Below are 20415 nucleotides of genomic sequence, written 5' to 3'. Positions count from 1 at the left end.
CATGTGTTTTGTCCCCTGGTTAAATAAAGACAAAAAAAAACACACATAAACACAGCAGTCTTATATTTGATCACAAATCACATATAAGTGCACTTTGTTACTCTACCACATTGTTTACAACTGCAGTTCTTTGCATCAAAATAATTGCTATTGTTGGTTACTCAGGTTTCTTTATATCTCAACCCTTCCTCCGTCAGGTGTTACATAACCCTTACCCAGTCCCTCCATCTGACTATGAGTGGCGCCCCCTCTGGCCCAGCCGGCACTGGCAAAACAGAGACTACCAAAGACCTGGGACGCTCCCTAGGCATCATGGTCTATGTATTCAACTGCTCAGAACAGATGGACTACAAGGTAGAGTGGACTATACAGAATTTACAGAAGATAATACCATTCATATCATATTCACTTCTATTGATTTAATTCCTACTCCTCTCCACCCTTCATCCTCATTTCCTTGTGTCTCTCTCTCTCTCTCTCTCTCTCTCTCTCTCTCTCTCTCTCTCTCTCTCTCTCTCTCTCTCTCTCTCTCTCTCTCTCTCTCTCTCTCTCTCTCTCTCTCTCTCTCTCTCTCTCTCTCTCTCTCTCTCTCTCTCTCTCTCTCTCTCTGTTCCTCTTCCAGTCCATTGGTAACATTTATAAGGGTCTGGCTCAGACAGGAGTGTGGGGATGCTTTGATGAGTTCAACAGGATCTCAGTGGAAGTGCTGTCTGTGGTGGCTGTACAGGTCAAAACCATACAGGACGCCATACGCAACAAGAAACAGAGGTATGATGTGGAAATAACAGGATATGCATTATAAATGATCCGTATATTAATCCACCCATTTGTCTGCCAATCTAGCCATTCATCTATTTATCTATGCATGCGTTCAGCCATCTTGTATGTGTGTATTTAGGTTCCATTTCCTGGGAGAGGAGATAGAGCTGAGGCCAACAGTGGGAATCTTCATCACTCTGAACCCGGGCTACGCCGGCCGGGCCGAGCTCCCTGAGAACCTCAAGGCTCTATTCAGGTCTGAAACACCGGGAGAGAAAGAAACAGAGATAGGGAGAGCGAGAGTGAGAGTTCATGGAGGTCAATAGCTGCCTAATTAATAGGTGTTCTTTCAACCTATTCAGGCCCTGTGCCATGGTGATCCCAGACTTTGAGCTGATCTGTGAGATCATGTTGGTGGCAGAGGGGTTCATAGACGCTCGTCTGCTGGCACGCAAGTTCATCAGCCTCTACACTCTCTGTAAGGAGCTGCTGTCCAAACAGGTGCAGAAAACTAGCTTCTATTTACCACATGATAAGACACATGATTCAATGTAACGATCCCTTGTGCTATTTTACAGTAACATGAGCACATATGTAGAAAGCTAGTGTGAATGTTTGAGGAAAGAGGGAGTAGGTGAGAGTAGGGTTAGTCAAGTTGGGGTCATCAAGTGGACACTTGTTATCGCAGATTCTTGGTTGAATTGGGCCAACGGCATCTTCAGACAGATCAACAAGTCCTGGTGTGCCAGAAGATACACCACTCCCAACACTGATCGGAGCTATATTCATCTACACTACATTACTCTCAGTTTGAACCTACATTTAGTGACTAACACTGTGTCGCAATAGAAGAGATAAATACTCTTAGAAAATGTATAATATATAATATGGTGCTTAATTTATTTCATGGCTAACATTAGTTCATGTCCTTTTTCTGTCAGGATCATTATGATTGGGGCTTGAGGGCCATCAAATCAGTTCTGGTGGTGGCTGGTTCTCTGAAGAGAGAGGACAGGAGCACACCTGAGGAACAGGTACTGATTTCTAACTCTGTTGCCATTTGGTGGATGCTTTCATATCATTTCATTTAGAATGTCTGCGTCAGTTGAAAACGGTCAACATGTGTTGATTCATATGAGATGTAAAATGCAGCAAAATAATTTTGTTATTATCAAGATTAATCATCATGATTAATAACTGTGATCACAATATCTAGCAAAACTGTTGCGATTATGATTTTAACCATTAACATGCAGTCCTCTATCTATTGTAAGTTTGTACATATTTAGTATGGGAAGCCCCAGTGGGAATCTCACCACTAATCATGCCATGCTCTACCCAACACTTAAAATTTTGAATTTGTAAGTGTATATGAGTTAAGACGCCTACACTCTCCTTTTGTCCCCAGGTGCTGATGCGGGCTCTGAGGGACTTCAACCTGCCTAAGATAATGACCAGTGACGTGCCTATCTTCCTGGGGCTGATCAGCGACCTGTTCCCCCTGTTGGACGTGCCCAGGAAGAGAGACCCTGAGCTGGAGAACGCTGTGCGCCAGTCAGTCAGTGAGCTGCACCTGCAGCCTGAGGAAAACTTCATACTCAAGGTATGGAAGAAGAGTTGACGCATTATAAAATCATGTTGAAATTAAAGTAATCTTATTCTGTGCCCGATATTATTTAGATGTCATAGTAACAAGGGCTTGTACAACATGTTCACATGTTCTTATGTACGTGTTTCTGCTGGAAAACCTTCATCAAAGGAAGAAGAAGTAAGGAAGAAGATTGTATGAATCAGCTTCTGTTTTAGGATCAGAGGACAGATTACATGTCTGGAAATATAACTATGGAATGTTTACAGTAATTTATACCTGTGAATGATAGTTTTGAAATGACGACACACTAAGATGCACAGGCCACTTTAATGAACTTTAATCCTTTGGGAAGGTAAGTGAATAGTTATATATTAGTCTGTTTTGTGAGAAAAAATAAAAATTTGGAATTCATAGTATTTATGTTTGCGGTAGTGCAGTATGATACTATGACATTCATGTTTGTGTGTCTGTAGGTGACCCAGCTGGAGGAGCTGCTGGCTGTCAGACACTCAGTGTTTGTAGTCGGGGGACCAGGAACTGGGAAGAGCCAGGTACAAAATACATTTAAATAACTATCCTTAACACCATGTACAAGATAGTGTGAGCCATCTATTTGTCCATGTATAAAGCCAGTTAATGAAAGAATCATCGTGTCTAACCATTCCCCTCATCCTCCAATCATTTCTGTTTCTGTATCAGTTTCTCAAGCTGCTTTAATCTGTTTAAAGTTTTATGATTTACCTAGTATTATGATTTATTAAAGCACAGGAGATGTGTCATAACCTGTGTCTCAGCAATCTTGGGCTGACACCCTGCAGCTAACAGACAAAACTTGCCTGCAGTTAAATTCAACAAAGCACTCAATTTCATGATTCTCTTATCTACAGACATGTGATAATGAGGGGCTTGATCTTGTGAAAACACACAGATGATGTCTGTACTCAGTAGAAATGTAATTTTTATTCCTCAGATCCTGAAGACCCTCCATAGAACCTACGCAAACATGAAGATGAAGCCGGTGTGGAATGATATCAACCCCAAAGCTGTGACCACAGATGAGTTGTTTGGATACCTGCACCCTGCTACCAGAGAGTGGAAGGATGGTGAGGGGAATTGTTAGTGGAGGATTATACAAGGAATTCAATCAGCAATGAATGATGATCAAAGGGACCAGTGTTTTGGTAGCAGTCAGGGGCAGGTTCTTATTTTGGTTCTGGCTCCCAGGCCTCTAACCAGTGTCAGGTAAAGTACCTGTTGTGGTTTACAATTGGCTCTATTTGTTTGTTTTGGTACAGCATTAACCGCCGCATGACAAAATGACATTGCCTTGATATTTTTGCTCCTGTCAGGGTCTGGGGCTGGATGAATGTGAGGAAAACACTGTTGATATACTGTATGTGTTTTCTTCTCTTTCTGTCTCAGGTCTGTTCTCCTCTACCATGAGAGAGCTGACCTCGGTGGGCCACGACGGGCCCAAGTGGATTGTTCTGGACGGAGACATCGACCCTATGTGGATCGAGTCACTCAACACGGTCATGGATGACAATAAGGTCTGAGCAAATTTTTTCCATTTTGCCTGTTCTGTTACTATACAGTGTATTTGCAATACAGTATCTACGCTGTCTTCCCCTCTTCCTTTCTCTAATCTTCAGTCTGTTTATCATTACCTCTCCTTTCCTTCCCTTGCTGCATTTTGTCCTTCAGTCTGGGTTTGAACCAGGCCTGAAAATTTCAGGCTCAACCCAACCAAACCACAAAAAATTAACCTCCAAACCCAAACTAAGCTCAAGGGGTATATACATTTTAGTTAGCCTCAACCCAGAACCAAAACATGACCCACCCCCAAACACATTAGTGAGAAATTCAGCCCATGTTTGAGATCCGATCAGGTCCCCTTGGGTTCAAGAATAAATGTCAAGCCCTTGCTCCTCTCTCTCTGTCCAGGTATTGACTCTAGCCAGTAATGAGAGGATCAGTCTGTCCTCCTCCATGCGTTTACTCTTTGAGATCTCACACCTGAAGGCTGCTACTCCTGCTACTGTGTCCCGGGCAGGAATACTCTATGTCAACCCACAGGACCTCGGCTGGAGCTCGTAAGACACACACACACACACACACACACACACACACACACAAACACACATACAAAGTTTGGGATTTTGAATTTACATTAATTAATTTGTGTCTTGATTGGCACCCCTCCTCTCAGTTATGTGACAAGCTGGATTGACACCCGGCACGCCCAATCAGAGCGAGCCAACCTCACCATTCTGTTTGACAAGTATGTGCCCTACTGCCTGGAGCAGGTCCGCTGCAACCTGAAAACCATCACTCCTATACCAGAGAACAGCATGGTGCAGGTGATGACACACACACACACTGCTTGCTTTGTCTGTCACCTATAGGATAAATTGTCTTTTGTCAATTGATATGCACATTAAGCATTTCAATGAGATATCTAAAACAGATCTGAAAATGAGATTTGATGTCAATCCTAACAAAATAATAGGTGGCATGAAAGTGAAATTACACAATATGACTAAAGATAAAAGGTGTGGAAAGAGATTAGTGCCAGCAGACATTGGATTTGAATTGCAACGATGCACAATATGGAAATCATCTATGTGCCCTTTGGAACAAAGTCGTCCACATACATTTTACATTAATTATCAGTTAGGTTAAATCATCTATCAGCATTTTTCAAATTCATTGCTTTATCAGATTTTCTGTCTTCTCCATGATATTCAACAGGACACTGACTGTGTTCCTGTGTATTATCCTATAAGATACTATTACTGTGTGTTGTCCAATAAGACACTGTGTCACTGTGTGTTGTCCAATCAGACGCTGTGTTCCTTGTTGGACTGCCTGCTGACAGAGGAGAACACTCCAGCTGACTCTCCCAGAGAACTCTATGAGATCTACTTTGTCTTTGCCTGCGTCTGGGCCTTCGGAGGGGCTCTCTTCCAGGATCATGTGAGTGCAGTGTCTGTGTCTGTGTGAATGTGTGCTTGAAGAGCTACCTCCTTTGCAGTAGTATTATTTTGCATTCCAGATAATCAGATAATCCATTTTATTAATACATGTTATGATATTGTGTTTCTCCCTGGCCCAGTTGATTGACTACCGGGCCGAGTTCAGCCGCTGGTGGTCTAAGGAGATGAGAGCAGTGAAGTTTCCTTCGCAGGGCACCGTCTTTGACTACTTTGTAGACTCCGACACTAAGAAGTTCTCTCCCTGGAGTGAGAGGATGGTGCCATTCGAGCTGGAGCCCGATGTCCCGTTACAGGTGTGTTGTATTGATGCATGTTTGTGTACAGTAAGCACGGAATTACATTATATTAGCACACATTTCTGATGACATTATGAACTCTTACTTCTCTCAGTCATGTCGTGTGTGTGTGTGTGTGTGTGTGTGTGTGTGTGTGTGTGTGTGTGTGTGTGTGTGTGTGTGTGTGTGTGTGTGTGTGTGTGTGTGTGTGTGTGTGTGTGTGTGTGTGTTTCAGACGGTGTTGGTCCACACCCCAGAGACCATCTGTCTGACCTACTTCATAGACTTGCTGCTCCAGAGAGGCAAGCCTATCATGTTAGTGGGCAACGCCGGAGTGGGCAAAACCATCCTGGTGTCTGATAAAGTAGCCAAGCTGAAGGAGGACTACGTTGTGGCTAAAGTCCCCTTCAACTACTACACCACCTCAGCCATGCTGCAGCGTAAGTCTACTCACAGGACTGAAAATGTTTTTGGGGACTGTGCTAAAGCAAAACGAGTACAGATCCTACACAGTCCCATGGTTAGTGGTATTGCAAGTTACAGCTAGCTAGTTAACAACAATTTGAAAACACGTAAAAGTGCAAACATAAGTCATAATACATGTCAGAATTGTGTGTAAAAGGTTCTGCATTTTGGTAGATAAAAAAATGGATTTAAAAAAATATCAAAGGAGATTTTTTTCTCAGATGTTGACATCAGTATTCAAAGAGTAGAAAGAGTAGTTCTCTATATAAGAAGAGAGGATTGTGGAGTTGTGCGAAAATACAGAACTAAGATTTATGGTCAATGTTAAATCTTCACAATAATAGAACTTTTACTTTCCTTTATTGCTGTAAGTAAATATTGCTCTATAAACAACAGACATGATTTGTAGAAAATGATTTTTTCAAATGCTGTAAACAGTGATGAAGTTTGATAGCATACAGGTATAAAGGAGTGAAGGTGTCTCACCCAAGAATAGCTGACCTGAATTTACCTCTTGATGTCCAAAGTGCCATGGTGACAGTGCCACGGGGAAAAAGGACTTCTGTACCTCAATTATTTCTGGGGAAGGACAGGGTGCCCTTGTTAAAGTAGGGTACACCTATATCGTGGATATCCTTGTCCTGTTTAAAGTGATGATGATAGCAAATAAACCTCTGTATATGCTAAATATATTACTGAACACACTGTGGCCCATCCTGCCAGAGTGTCCTACACCCCCTTTAATAGCTCACAGCACTTCCCCTTTAACATTGCATTGGTTACACAGAACTCCATTTCAGTACAAGCTTTTATTCATCACAGGAACAGCTGAATTTGGAAATCTATTCATCCATCTATTTTCATGTCTCTTCTCCTGGTATAGGTTGCTGTTAAAAATACAGAATTGAGAAACACTCCTCTTAAATTCACATTTACTAATTGGCGAATAAATCATTTACTTTAAGCTCTACCCACAGTTTTTTGTCACTTTCATGAGCTGTGTTATGCAACATGTGGACCTCAGGTGTCCTGGAGAAGCCCCTGGAGAAGAAGGCAGGTCGTAACTTTGCTCCTCCTGCCGCCAAGAGACTCATCTACTTCATAGATGACCTCAACATGCCTGAGGTGGACGTCTATGGGACCGTCCAGCCACACACACTCATACGCCAGCACCTCGACTACAACCACTGGTAAGACTCTTGATTTCATGCACATCAGACAGATTTGCATAAACGTGCCGTCACATACCCATACAGATAAACACATACACCGCACAGTGGATACAAATTACACTGAATGTGACTTAGGTTGGTGTGATTTAGGTTGAATCAAGATAAACTGAATCTGTATAGGTATGACAGACAGAGACTGGTGTTGAAGGAAATCTCTAACTGCCAGTACATCACCTGTATGAACCCAACAGCTGGGAGCTTCTCTGTCAACCCCAGACTACAGGTACAGTGCTCATACATAATAACACACATATGCGTACACACACACACCTACATATACTGTATACACACAGTTAATACTCCTACCACCACTACTTCTTCTACTACAACCACTACTAACTATCATCATCATCATCAGTATTATCATCTTTATTTGGTTAGCACTTTTCAAAATACAGTTATAAAGTGATTTACCAAGGAACCATTAATCACAAAAAAGTCCAACAGTACAAATCAACAGTAAAAGCAAAAAGCAATGTAATGTAAGCAAAGCAAGAAACATAAAAGTAAAAACAAAATAAAGAGGGTCAAGGACAATTAATAACAGTTGTTTACATAAAAGAAACTCTATAAAAGTCACTTTAAGAAGTGATTTGAAAAATGCTAATGCAGGTTATTCCACAGTCTAACAGCCCTGATGGCAAATAACTCACAGCACATTCTTAAACTATCTCCCCGTCTCCCTTCCAGAGGCATTTCTCAGTGTTTGCGGTCCATTTCCCTAGTGCTGATGCATTAGCCACTATCTTCTCCAGCATCCTATCAGCTCACTTCCTTCAGGGAGGATTCAGCTACGGCGTCTCGCGCTCTGTTGGAACCCTCATACAGGTAAACCTGCAGTTTCATTCATCTACATTAATGCCTCATGTCACACTGTACTTTGCGCCCACCCATGCAAGCTTTAGTCTTGTCAATCCATCCATGCTGACACTGCCCATCCTTTCCTTCTTCCCAGTATCCATCCAGTCATGTCTGCATCTATTAATCCATCTCTTTGCTTCTGTTCACCCAGGCAGCGATCTGTCTGCACCAGAAAATCAGTCAGAACTTCCTCCCTACTGCCATCCGCTTCCATTACATCTTCAACCTCAGAGACCTCTCCAACATCTTCCAGGTAACACACACACACATAGTCATTCAGATGACAAAACACAAAAATACAAGTCTCCTATGTCAAATGATTATCGTCTCCTCAATTGGTCACTTGAATTATGTTGACTTACTTGATTTAGGTTCCATATGTAGTTTTCAATTGTATTCAGTGGAACAATAACTGAATCCTGAATAACTGAATACCCATATTAGATATCGAACCACATCCACCTGACTCACTGTCCATTGTAGAGATCCCATTTTTGTGGACAGGTTAGTGTACCAAATAATACTGGTACTATAATGTTGAGTGTGTCACATAGTTATACACTCCATATATCCCGGTGTGTAGGGTATCCTGTTTGCCCTGCCGGAGTGTATCCGTTACCCTATAGACCTGGTTCACCTGTGGCTCCATGAGAGCTCCAGGGTCTACTCTGACAAACTGATGGAGGAGAAGGATGTCGAACTCTTCAACAAGATCCTGCTGGACACTGGCAAGAGATATTTTGAGGTAGGAAATAAGGATCATAACGCCCTTGTCTGAAAAGGTCTAAAATGCACAATATGAACATACAAACTTCGCTGCATCACGGTTCATATCACCTTGAGGTCAATTGTAAAATATTTTTCTAAAAAGTTAATAATAATAATAATAATAATGATAAACTTTATTTGTATGACACTTATTTAAAAGTAAGCTCAAGAACAATAGCCTACATAATAGAAATGTCATACTTAAACTCCCTATAGAGTAGATAATCTGATTAGATTTTGGAGCACTTGCACGCCGCATAAATGTGGATATTAATGAGGAAAAATGGCAGGACATTAGGCAGGATTTGGTCCTTTAGTATCACTTAATATCCTACTGTAGCTGCTGCATTCTGAACCAGCTGGAAACATGAGAGTGACTTTTGACTGAGGCAGGAGTAGAGAGAATTGCAGTCTAAACAAGATGAGATAAAAATGACTTAATCTTTCATATGTTTCTCATATGAAAGAAACATGTGACATAACTTAAAATTAATGCTCTATTCTTAACCAGTGAAGAGCAGTTTCACTTTGACATGTTCAGCATGTGCTTGTTTTTGGTGATTTCTTTATTGTTTTGTCCCTCTGTGTCTGCCCCACTCCTCCAGGGAATAGACGAGTCCATCTTTATCCACCAGCCTCTGGTGTACTGTCACTTCGCTCTGGGAGTGGGAGAGCCTCGTTATCACCAGGTTAGACACACTGACACACACAGGGCTGGTTAGATCTAGTCAGCTCTAATTAGCTGGACGCCATGTCGCTGGATTCAAGCACCCATTTATTCTCCATTATGTGTGATAAAGAAAATGGGTGAGTTTAATTGTCTTTGATTTCAATCAATTTAGTGTGTGGACGGCAGCAGGAGACTGCTGCTGTCATGTCCAATCTTTGAGGAAATGAATGAGGATGAATGCAAATGAATTGCTCTTCCTTTTTACATTGATTTGGATTTGAAAGTGAATCAACCCCAGCCCTGATAAGAACTTAATTTCATTACAGTATCTGGAAGCTGCCACAGAGCGACTAGGACGCTCATGCCTTTACACAATTAGACCAGTCAATTTGTTTATTTGCCTGTCTTGTCAGGCTTCAGACTGGGAGAAGCTCCAGAAGACACTGACTGATGCTCTGGAGCATTATAATGAACTGCATGCTGTCATGAACCTGGTACTGTTTGAGGAAGCCATCCAACATGTGTAAGACATGCACACACAAACACAGCACGCAAACTACGGTCAAACACAAAATGTCTGTTGACGTGCACAAGGGATGATTTACACAGCGTAAAATCACAGACCGCACACACACACACACACATTATTCATCCTGGTATGTGTGTTTAGGTGTCGTATCAGCCGTATCCTAGAGGCCCCCCATGGTAACGCCCTGCTGGTGGGTGTTGGGGGCAGCGGGAAGCAGAGTCTGTGTCGGCTGGCTGCCTTCCTCAGCATGCTGGAAGTTTTCCAGATCACTCTGCGTAAAGGCTATGGTATAAATGACCTCAAGGTAACGGTGCATATACACACATATGTACATACACTATGTCAATACACTGCCATCAGAAATAGGATTGGTAGCCCTGAATGTTCTTAAAAACCTATCACATTGTTCTTATTCCCATGTTCTATTCATTTACAATCTCCCTTTTCTCTATGCTGTTTTTTTTCTACTCTTTCTTCGTCCTTTTTCTGGTGCCACTCGTCTCTCCAGAGTGATATAGCAGCATTGTACATCAAGGTGGGGGTGAAGAATATTGGGACAGTGTTCCTCCACACAGACGCCCAGATTCCAGATGAACGCTTCCTGGTGCTCATCAATGATATGCTGGCCTCAGGTTTGGTTACACTGTCTGACCTAGGATGACTTTTCATTTGAGCACAGGATTTCTGCTGTAGTGTGTAAATACTCTAGTCAATACTACATAATGTGCATACTTTCTTCTGGTGAGGGTCCTAGAATGTCAAAGACCTTCAAGGCATTAATTAAACTTTTTCATAGATTTGAAAGATTCAACATTTTACCAGTCCATATTTAAGGATGTACTGTGCATGACTTCTTGCATATTAGCAAGTACTAGATAATCTGCAGTACATAGCTAGCATACAAGGAGTGCCAGTGAGCAATAGAAATTAGCTGAAACGGCAGGCAGAATCCAAAAAGGAGAAGCAGTGGCAGTCAGTACAATGCTAGGAAATCTACTGACTACTATATTTACATTATATACATAGGCACAAATAAATTGAGCTTGCGTTGTTTCTATCATTTAGGAGATATTCCAGACCTGTTTAGTGACGAGGAGGTGGATATGATCGTGACGTCTATCCGTTTGGAGCTGAGAGGTTTAGGACTCATCGACACCAGAGACAACTGCTGGAGCTTCTTTATTGAGAGGATACGACGACAGCTCAAGGTCTGGAATATTATTTACATTATACAGTCACACATGGCATCAAAACATGACATGACTCCTGCTGTTCATTCAAGCACATTTTCATTTCACATCATTGACACTAAAATATGCCTTTCTGTTATTACCATCTCCATCATGTCTTTATCGGTCTTTATCTTTATCTCTCTCCATGCTCTCCCTCCATCACCACCCTCTCTGTCCTCCAGGTGGTCTTGTGTTTCTCCCCAGTCGGGTTCACGTTGCGTACGCGTGCACGGAAGTTTCCAGCTCTGGTGAACTGTACAGCCATAGACTGGTTCCACCCCTGGCCTCAGCTCGCCCTGCAGTCTGTCAGCTCTACCTTCATAGAGAAGATACCTGGGCTGGAGGTGACAACACATTCACCCAGCATTCATATTCACCACTAGTTCTTAATTTTAATAAAACTTTTCTCTTTGGGAAGCATTCATCATTTAATTGTAGGACAACATGGTGGAAAAGACAGAACTACAGTACACCAGTCATATCCATAAATATGAATTCAATTGAACAATATTTCTTTGATAGAAATTCAAAGTTTAACAGTCTAACAGATGCCTAAAATTGCCTTTATAATTCCCTGTGTGTGTTTATGCCATATAGCCATGTGTCCGGGCATCTATCAGTGAGTTCATCTCCTATGCCCACACCAGTGTCAACGAGGTGAGAGTTACTGGAAACCACCATGGCTGATACCATCACTTCCTGGTGCTTTGGCATCATCTCTTTGTGCTAAACCTTGTTTTACTAAACCCTAGGTGAGTGTAAAGTACCAGCAGAATGAGAAGCACTTTAACTACACCACACCTAAGAGTTTCCTGGAGTTTATGAAGCTGTATGGCAACCTGCTGGGGACAAAACGCAGAGAGCTGACCCAGAAGATGGAAAGGCTAGACAACGGCCTACAGAAACTACAAACTACTGCCTCACAGGTCAGAGAGTATACACTGTACTGCATTAATGCATACAAAAGGTGGGTCATCCACCTATCTGCATTGTCTACCTACCAACCTGCTGTCTTCTCTCGTTGCCCACTCTTGCCCTTCTCATCCTTTTTACATCCCCCATCTATCTGTCTCTCCATCTCTCTGTGTCAGGTGGAGGACCTGAAAGCCAAGCTAGCAGTGCAGGAAGTGGAGCTGTGGCAGAGGAACACAGACACAGAGGCTCTCATCGCAAAGATTGGACAACAGACCGACAAGCTCAACCAGGAGAGGGCTGTGGCTGATGCTGAGGAGCAAAGGGTAGGAGTGTGTGTGGGTGGATATTCAGGGGTTTCAACCTTGTTTGAGCACCATAACATCTTAGGCATTTATGACGCTTTTACCCAGAGTGACGGTAAGCGCAACAGTAGAATAAGCATAAACTCCTAGCTCTCCAACCATTTTGAGAATAATTTTATGGCATTTCTTCTATTAAAAACAGTGGATATAGGAGAGAGAGGTTATTACATGTGACAAAGGACTTGAGCCCATTTCATTGCAAGTACATTGATTGAACCTCACCTTCAAGTGTCTCTCTTGATGTTGTTTGTTCAGGTGGCAGCGATCCAAGCTGAGGTGACCAAGCAGCAGCAGGAGAGTGAGGACGACCTGGCCAAGGCTGAGCCTGCGCTACAGGCAGCCAACGCAGCCCTCAATACACTCAACAGGGTAACACACTGACACACACATGAACACAGACACCTGAATAGCGTCACCTCAACTGTAAAAAATAAAACCTGAATATTTGGAAAGTATGGGAGATTGTGCATGTGTGTGTATGTGCTTGAGAGTCTTCAAATTCAAGTTCGCTTTGTCATATGCTTATTTGTCATATACGCTTTGTGTGTGTGTCTGTGTGTGTGTACGTGTGTGTACCCATCCAGTTGAACCTGACTGAGCTGAGGACGTTCCCCAACCCTCCGACTATTGTCACCAACGTCTCAGCAGCTGTTCTGGTGCTGCTGTCTCCCCAGGGCCGCATCCCCAAAGATCGCAGCTGGAAGGCTTCCAAGGTGGTCATGAGCAAGGTGAGCTTTTATGGTGATGTCTTATAGTGTTTCCCAGACATTTATTAGTAGCAGCCCACCACACAATCGGACAACTCCATCACAAATAAATTCCCCAAACTGATGAAATAAGATTTTAAAAGTGTCACATGTGCATGACTTTCTGCTGCTTTTTTTCACGTCCCTTGTCCGCTCTGACCTTCCACCATTACTGAAAACCTGAGAAATTGTGGGAAATGCTGTGTTGCAGTAGATAGTTGCCAGTGCTGTGTGTAGCTTAGCATATTATTATTTTCTACCACTTCTTTTTTACGCTCCATGTTGTTTTAGAAAGCCTCCAAAGGTGTTATATTTGGACATAGTGAAGTGAAGCCATTTTAACTAATCCACATGCATACACACACATACACACACACACACCTATGCACACACACACACGTCCAGGTGGATGAGTTCCTGCAGGCGCTGGTGAACTTTGACAAAGAGCACATCCCTGAGGCCACAGTGAGGTGCGTGAGAGACGATTACCTCAGTGACCCAGAGTTCAACCCCGAGTTTGTACGTCTCAAATCCTCCGCTGCTGCGGGGCTCTGTGCCTGGGTCATCAACATTATACGCTTCCACGAGGTACACCCATACACACAAACTGTCATACATATTTAGTGTCAACCTAGCTGTGCCAGTGTGTGTTGGTTTTCAATGTACAGCACTGTGTTCTTGTTGTTTGATAGGTTATTTCCTTTCTCCCCACCTCTTGCGCTGCCTTGGATAGATGTTTGTAAGTACAACACTGCATCTATGTCTTTGTTCTATGATTTGAAATATATATGCATAGAATTTTCTATAGATACAGATATAGGTGAGGCATGTTCTAAGCTCTACCCATAGTGTATCTACCCAGTCTCAATCCCACAAGACCTGTCTGCAGGCCAGAATGACAAACATGCTACCAATTACAGTAAACTATAGGTACGCTCCTGAATAAGTTGATGGATAGTATTTCTACTAGTCATCAGGATAACAGAGTAACACTTATTCAAGTCACACCTCACCGTGTGTGGTGTGCATGTGTGTGTGTGTGTATTGTGTCTCTAGGTATTCTGCGAGGTGGAGGTGAAGAGGATGTCTCTGTCTCAGGCCAATGCTGATCTGGCCGAGGCTGCTGAGAAACTAGAGGTCATCAGGAAGAAACTAGCTGTGAGTCTGTCCAAACCTTCTTCCCTTCCTTCTTTCTTTCTTTCCTCTTCTTCATTTTATTACATCATTTACCAAGACACTCACAGCTGGCAAGCATGTAACTCTGCTAAGCTAGTTTTCACTTGCTTATATGAAATGTTTTAGAGGACAAAAGTCGTTTTTTCCTCCTCTCTGCCTCTTTCTCAGGAGCTGGACGGCAGCCTGGAGACTCTGACAGCAGCATTTGAGAGAGCCACCTCAGAGAAACTACGCTGTCAGGATGAGGTCAACCGCACCAACAAGACAATAGAACTAGCCAATCGGCTGGTCAAAGGGCTGGAGGTGGGCAAGACAGCGACCAATAGGAAATCAGTTTGATTCATGTTTCTGAAAGGAGATTTCAAGCTACTACACTATGTTTGTATACACATACCCTAGTTTGTATGCATTACCTACAGTATTACAGTATTTTGGAAATAAGGTGGTGTTCCTAATGAACTGTCCACTGTGTCTGCCTATGTATTTGTGTGTGTGTGTGTGTGTCTGTGTCTTCCAGAGTGAGAATGTGCGCTGGGCCCACTCGGTGGCCCAGTACCATGAACAGGAGGAAACTCTCTGCGGTGACGTCCTGCTGACAGCAGCTTTCATCTCCTACGCCGGCTCCTTCTCTAAGAAGTACAGGGAGCATCTGGACAACCTCTGGATGCCCTTCCTGCGGAGCCAGAAGGTTAAACACACCTCAAACACACTTAAAAGTTCTCCCCAAATTATTCTAAAACTGCAAAAACACTCATAAATCCATCCATCCTTCCCTCAGATCCCTATCCAGATGAGAGAGACTCATAAGATGACCATAATAACCTCTCCCTTTCTCTTCCTCATTCCCGTCATGCACCCACGCCTCTCTGTTCTATCTGTTCCACCCCTCCTCCCCATCCCTCCATCAGGTGCCCATTCCTATGACAGAGGACTTGGATCCAGTGTCGATGCTGACTGATGACGCTACGGTGGCCCAGTGGAACAACGAGGGCTTGCCAGGGGACAAAATGTCCACTCAGAATGCGACCATACTCACCAACTGTGAGTGGAGACTTCACATGTACTTTGCCACCACAGTGATGGCAGTCTGTTGTTCCCTAGCTACAGAACTGCTTTGTTTCACTGCACATAACCACCCATCCATCTGGAAACTCAATCCAGGAACAAGACAGTAATGATTATAAAAAAGATTGGTGATTAATCATAACAAGCACTAAAATTATTCATCTTTTTACGAGACCGAGTTACTAAAATGGGGCATTTTTTGATTTACTTTTTGAGAGTAAGGATAATTTTTTTTTAACCTTTATCCACACATTCTCACCTTGTAGCAGTAATGATTATCAAAAAGATTGGTGATTAATCATAACAAGCACTAAAATGATTTATCTTTTTACATTACAAGACAGAGTTACTAAAATGGGGCATAAGAACAAGGATCATTTTTCTAACCTTTATCCACACATCCACACTTTGGAGCTGCCTGGTCCACACAGTCCAACACGGCCCTCTGCTGTTGGCTACTGAGCAGCTCACCTGGAGGACTTGGGGGTTAAGTGCTCTGCTCAAGGGCAATGCAAACAGTTGAAATCCAGGTTTGCTTCACGATAAAGGCAAATCCCCCCCGTATGGATCATGGTATCTGTGTGTATCCCCGCAGGTGAGCGCTGGCCTCTCCTTATTGACCCTCAGCTGCAGGGGATCAAGTGGATCAAGAGTCGCTATGGCAACAGCCTCAAGGTGGTCAGTCTAGGGCAGAAAGGGTGAGTGGAATGTTCTCTATCGCAGTTATCTCAGGTCAATCCAGGCTTTGGGCCCTGCTCAAAATGCTGGTCTCATTTTCATACTGTATGTGTGTAGTATATGTCATACTACTGTATATCATGACAAAATGTTTGGGATCCCCTTCTTTACACTCTTGTTAGATTTTTGCCCATTTAGTCTCCACATGTAAATACTCAGTTTGCTACTATGAATCCAGTTTTATGTACAGTAGTGAAAGTTGTTTGGTAGCAGCTCCTGCTTGAGAATACAAGCCTCACTCACACTAGATCATCATCACATTACTTTGCCTAACACTATAGTTCAATTCCATCTTTGATGTTTCACCTCCAGTAGAGATCCAATTATTCTTACTGGAAAATATAGACTTGCTGTCATTAGGAGTGGGTCATTGGGCAGAAATGAATATGATCTAATATTTTCTCCATCAGAGATATCTGACATTAATTTTGTCATATTTTAATTTACTAATGTTGCATGTCGCTTCAGCTATGTAGATGTGATAGAGCAGGCGGTGGTGACAGGGGACACTGTCCTCATAGAGAACCTAGAGGAGACCATTGACCCTGTTATAGACCCTCTGCTGGGACGACACACCATCAAGAAGGGCAGGTAACACACACACACACACACACACACACACACACACACACATAGACCATCTGTCTCTCTAGTTCTTTTTCCCTTTTCTCACACTCCACCCTTGCTCCTCTCTGTTTCCCTCTCTCTCACAGCTGTATAAAGGTTGGGGATAAGGAGTGTTTCTTCCACCCAGGCTTCAGACTGATCCTCCATACTAAACTGGCCAATCCTCACTACAAGCCAGAGATCCAAGCCCAGACCACCCTCATCAATTTCACTGTGACCAGGGATGGCCTGGAGGACCAGCTCCTGGCCCAGGTGGTGAACCAGGAGAGACCCGACCTCGAGCACCTCAAGGTGGGGCAGATGAGCTGACTGGCTCCCCTCTCCCCGCTGGTTCTCTCTGACTTTCTTACACTCTCTTTCATCCTACTCCTCTTGCACTCGGGTTTACCATTGCTTATGGGTTTTCTCTACTACATTATATTTTGATAGCAATGGTGGCTAGAAGTAATTTCTGATTGGACATAACCTTCCCTTTTTAGGCCCCAGTTTTGGTTCTATCTGTCCTCATTTGGGTACTTTATTATGATAAAACCTGTAATTGTAAACATAAAAAACATAAAAATTTAGGCTAAACTATAATTTTTATAATATTCCATTTTGTCCCATCACTGCTTAGTCACTATAGGGGAAATACTGCTATGTACATAATACAGCTGCTGCTGCTTTTAACATTGACATGTTTGTGTGAATACCCTTCAGAGTGACTTGACCAAACAGCAGAACCTGTTTAAGATTGAGCTGAAGCTTCTAGAGGACGAGCTGCTGACCAGACTGTCTGCCGCAGAGAGTAACTTCCTGGGAGACAACGTCCTTGTGGAGAAGCTAGAGACCACCAAGCACACTGCTGCTGAGATTGAGATGAAGGTGACAGGATGTAGGGCACATGTTTCTTTCTCTATTCTCCTCCAGCTCTCTTCTCCTCTCTTCATCCTCCTCTCTTCTCCCTCCCTCACACCTAGGTCATGGAGGCCAAGGTTAACGAGGTGAAGATCAACGAGGCTAGAGAACACTATCGTCCCGTCGCTGTCAGAGCCTCTCTGCTCTACTTCATCATGAACGATCTCAACAAGATCAACCCCATGTATCAGTTCAGCCTCAAGGTAACGAGTAGGTCGAGGATTCACTGTGTAAGCTGTAACTGATGGATGAGTGACCTAATGTATTAGTAGGAGACAGAAGCACTCACTGACTCTGTGTTATAACTTATAACATAAAAGAATCCCTTCAAGAATCAAAATGATCAAAACACAAGGCAACTCACTAATATCTGTTCAAAAGAAAACAGTGCCAATAAAGAATTCAACTTCCAAAATTAGTTTCTACCTCTATATTTCAAATAAATCAGTTATAAATCAAAAGTCAATGGACTTCCTGGTTTTCCCAACCAAGCCTCAATTTGAGCCCACCCAGCTGAGTAAAGCATATTGTATGTGCATTGTGTGTGTTATGTGGCAATGTGATACAGCAATACACCCATATTCTGTCACAAGGTCTCTAAATGATGCAAGACTTAGCCAACACATCACTATAATCTTTCATTGAGTGTAATGTCATTTGATACCCACTCAAGTTCATACGGTAACCTCTGGCTAACTGAAGATGACTATTATATAACATGCAGCGTTTATGCCATGATCATGGTAAGCCACCTAATAAAGGGACAATTCCCCCAAACCCATCCTCAACCTTTTCTCATTCTCAGGCCTTTAATGTGGTGTTCCACAAGGCGGTGGATGTGGCAGAGGCCTGCGAAGATGTGAAGAGCAGAGTGAATACGCTCATAGACTGCATTACCTACTCCACCTTCAACTACATCAGCAGGGGCCTGTTTGAGAGAGACAAGCTCACGTTTACTGCACAGCTAGCCTTCCAGGTGTGTGTGTGTGTCTGTGGTGTGTGTGTGTGTATCTGTGGTGTGTGTCTGTGTGTGCGTGTTTTGTCCCTAACTGTGTGCGCTCTTCCTTCAGTTACTGCTGATGAGTAAGGAGATAGATGTGAGAGAGCTAGACTTCCTGCTGCGTTTTAACATTGACCACCATTACATCAGCCCCCTAGAGTTTTTGTCCAACTCAGTATGGAGTGCGATCAAGGTACACACACACACATTACATGTATAAAATGACTAATAATTTAATTCATAGCAACATTTGTTTGGTGGTTCACAGCCCAAAATAATGATATCATGGACTGCTCAGTGTCATGTTCCTTGTCTTGCCCCAGGTGATGAGTTTCACCGATGAGTTCCGCGGCCTGGACCGGGACATCGAAGGCTCCCCGAAGCGCTGGAAGAAAATGGTTGAGTCGGAGTGCCCAGAGAAGGAGAAGTTTCCTCAGGAGTGGAAAGGAAAAAGCTCCCTGCAGAAACTCATCATGATGAGAGCTTTGAGACCGGACCGCATGACCTACGCTGTCAGGTGAGGAGGATTCTAACTTCTTCATGTTATTCTTTTGTCTTTTTATACAGCCGTGCTTTCTGTCTTTGTCTTTAATCCATGTCTCCTTCAGTCCTGGTATTATATGTGCATCTATCCCCCAGAACAAATGGATAAGGAAGGGTCATTGAGGTCGCAGGAGTTATACAGTGTAGGGGTATGACACATGCACAGTGAGAATTTGCACCAGTCTGGTTTTTCTTCCTAAAATGTGTTTGTTTCTGACTACCCCGATGTTCATGCCTTTTCTATTCACGCCAGCTTGGAGCTTGAGGACCTTCGGCACTAGGCCAGCTACACTGTTTTCCTGCCACCTCCATTATCCCTCATTCAGAGTCTGGCTAGTGAGGACAATTTTTCACCAGCAAACAATAGCAAGTGCTCTAGTGCTTTTTAGGTGGTCGATGGGTATGCATTGTTGAGTGTGGCATAGAGCAAATAGAGTAAATTTTCACATGCATGTCCAATCTCAACACCATCTAGTGTCTCATTGCGGCTAATCCTGTGCATATGTCCTCACAGATGCACCCACAGTCTCCACCAGCATTTACAAACACACAAAGCCCAGCAAAGCAGTTTCTCTGTCCCGAGCATTTTATAAATACTGGTTACAAGTTTTTGAGTTATCCGAATTTCCATCCCTTTTTGCTAAACCCCCTCTGTCTCTCCTCTGTCTCTCGGCATAGGAACTTTGTGGAGGAGAAGCTTGGGGTGACGTACACAGAGGGCCGCAAGACAGAGTTTGCCAAGTCGTTCAGAGAGAGCGGTCCAGCCTCCCCAGTGTTCTTCATCCTCTCCCCTGGAGTGGACCCACTTAAAGATGTGGAGTCACTGGGTAATATACACACGCAAAGCAGCCACACACATGCACACACATGCGTATACACAAAAAGACACATACATACTTGTACATTCATCACTGACGCAAACATAAGTACACGTATACATAAGCACAAGTATAACTATGAGCCCAGAA

The 20415-nt window shown here is 43.2% G+C and overlaps 1 protein-coding gene across 1 annotated transcript in view; it reads left to right on the top strand.

The window, feature by feature from the left end:
* dnah9l (dynein, axonemal, heavy polypeptide 9 like) overlaps nt 1-20415 on the top strand; it is a 40443-nt gene that overhangs the window by 14724 nt on the left and 5304 nt on the right. Inside the window, exons 32-75 of the mRNA XM_071520479.1 lie at nt 198-354; nt 623-768; nt 899-1015; nt 1122-1260; nt 1701-1793; nt 2168-2362; nt 2824-2901; nt 3321-3453; nt 3773-3900; nt 4295-4443; nt 4560-4710; nt 5195-5326; nt 5466-5639; nt 5857-6061; nt 7111-7276; nt 7439-7541; nt 8009-8146; nt 8331-8432; nt 8763-8924; nt 9553-9636; nt 10031-10140; nt 10288-10450; nt 10655-10778; nt 11212-11354; nt 11561-11722; nt 11976-12035; nt 12131-12304; nt 12470-12616; nt 12911-13024; nt 13240-13383; nt 13807-13989; nt 14458-14559; nt 14746-14880; nt 15095-15265; nt 15486-15618; nt 16238-16340; nt 16849-16971; nt 17094-17298; nt 17707-17871; nt 17967-18107; nt 18710-18880; nt 18975-19097; nt 19228-19421; nt 20126-20274. Of these exons, the coding sequence (XP_071376580.1) occupies nt 198-354; nt 623-768; nt 899-1015; nt 1122-1260; nt 1701-1793; nt 2168-2362; nt 2824-2901; nt 3321-3453; nt 3773-3900; nt 4295-4443; nt 4560-4710; nt 5195-5326; nt 5466-5639; nt 5857-6061; nt 7111-7276; nt 7439-7541; nt 8009-8146; nt 8331-8432; nt 8763-8924; nt 9553-9636; nt 10031-10140; nt 10288-10450; nt 10655-10778; nt 11212-11354; nt 11561-11722; nt 11976-12035; nt 12131-12304; nt 12470-12616; nt 12911-13024; nt 13240-13383; nt 13807-13989; nt 14458-14559; nt 14746-14880; nt 15095-15265; nt 15486-15618; nt 16238-16340; nt 16849-16971; nt 17094-17298; nt 17707-17871; nt 17967-18107; nt 18710-18880; nt 18975-19097; nt 19228-19421; nt 20126-20274 (6191 nt within the window). The remainder of the gene's footprint in view (nt 1-197; nt 355-622; nt 769-898; nt 1016-1121; nt 1261-1700; nt 1794-2167; nt 2363-2823; nt 2902-3320; nt 3454-3772; nt 3901-4294; nt 4444-4559; nt 4711-5194; nt 5327-5465; nt 5640-5856; nt 6062-7110; nt 7277-7438; nt 7542-8008; nt 8147-8330; nt 8433-8762; nt 8925-9552; nt 9637-10030; nt 10141-10287; nt 10451-10654; nt 10779-11211; nt 11355-11560; nt 11723-11975; nt 12036-12130; nt 12305-12469; nt 12617-12910; nt 13025-13239; nt 13384-13806; nt 13990-14457; nt 14560-14745; nt 14881-15094; nt 15266-15485; nt 15619-16237; nt 16341-16848; nt 16972-17093; nt 17299-17706; nt 17872-17966; nt 18108-18709; nt 18881-18974; nt 19098-19227; nt 19422-20125; nt 20275-20415) is intronic.

The sequence above is a fragment of the Centroberyx affinis genome, unplaced genomic scaffold (assembly GCF_046629955.1).
Source record: "Centroberyx affinis isolate AG114_WGS23_722 - 3 ecotype Tasmania unplaced genomic scaffold, CSIRO-AGI_Caff_v1 ptg000804l_1, whole genome shotgun sequence".
Classification (NCBI taxonomy): domain Eukaryota; kingdom Metazoa; phylum Chordata; class Actinopteri; order Beryciformes; family Berycidae; genus Centroberyx; species Centroberyx affinis.
This window is presented reverse-complemented; position numbering and strand designations above follow the sequence as displayed.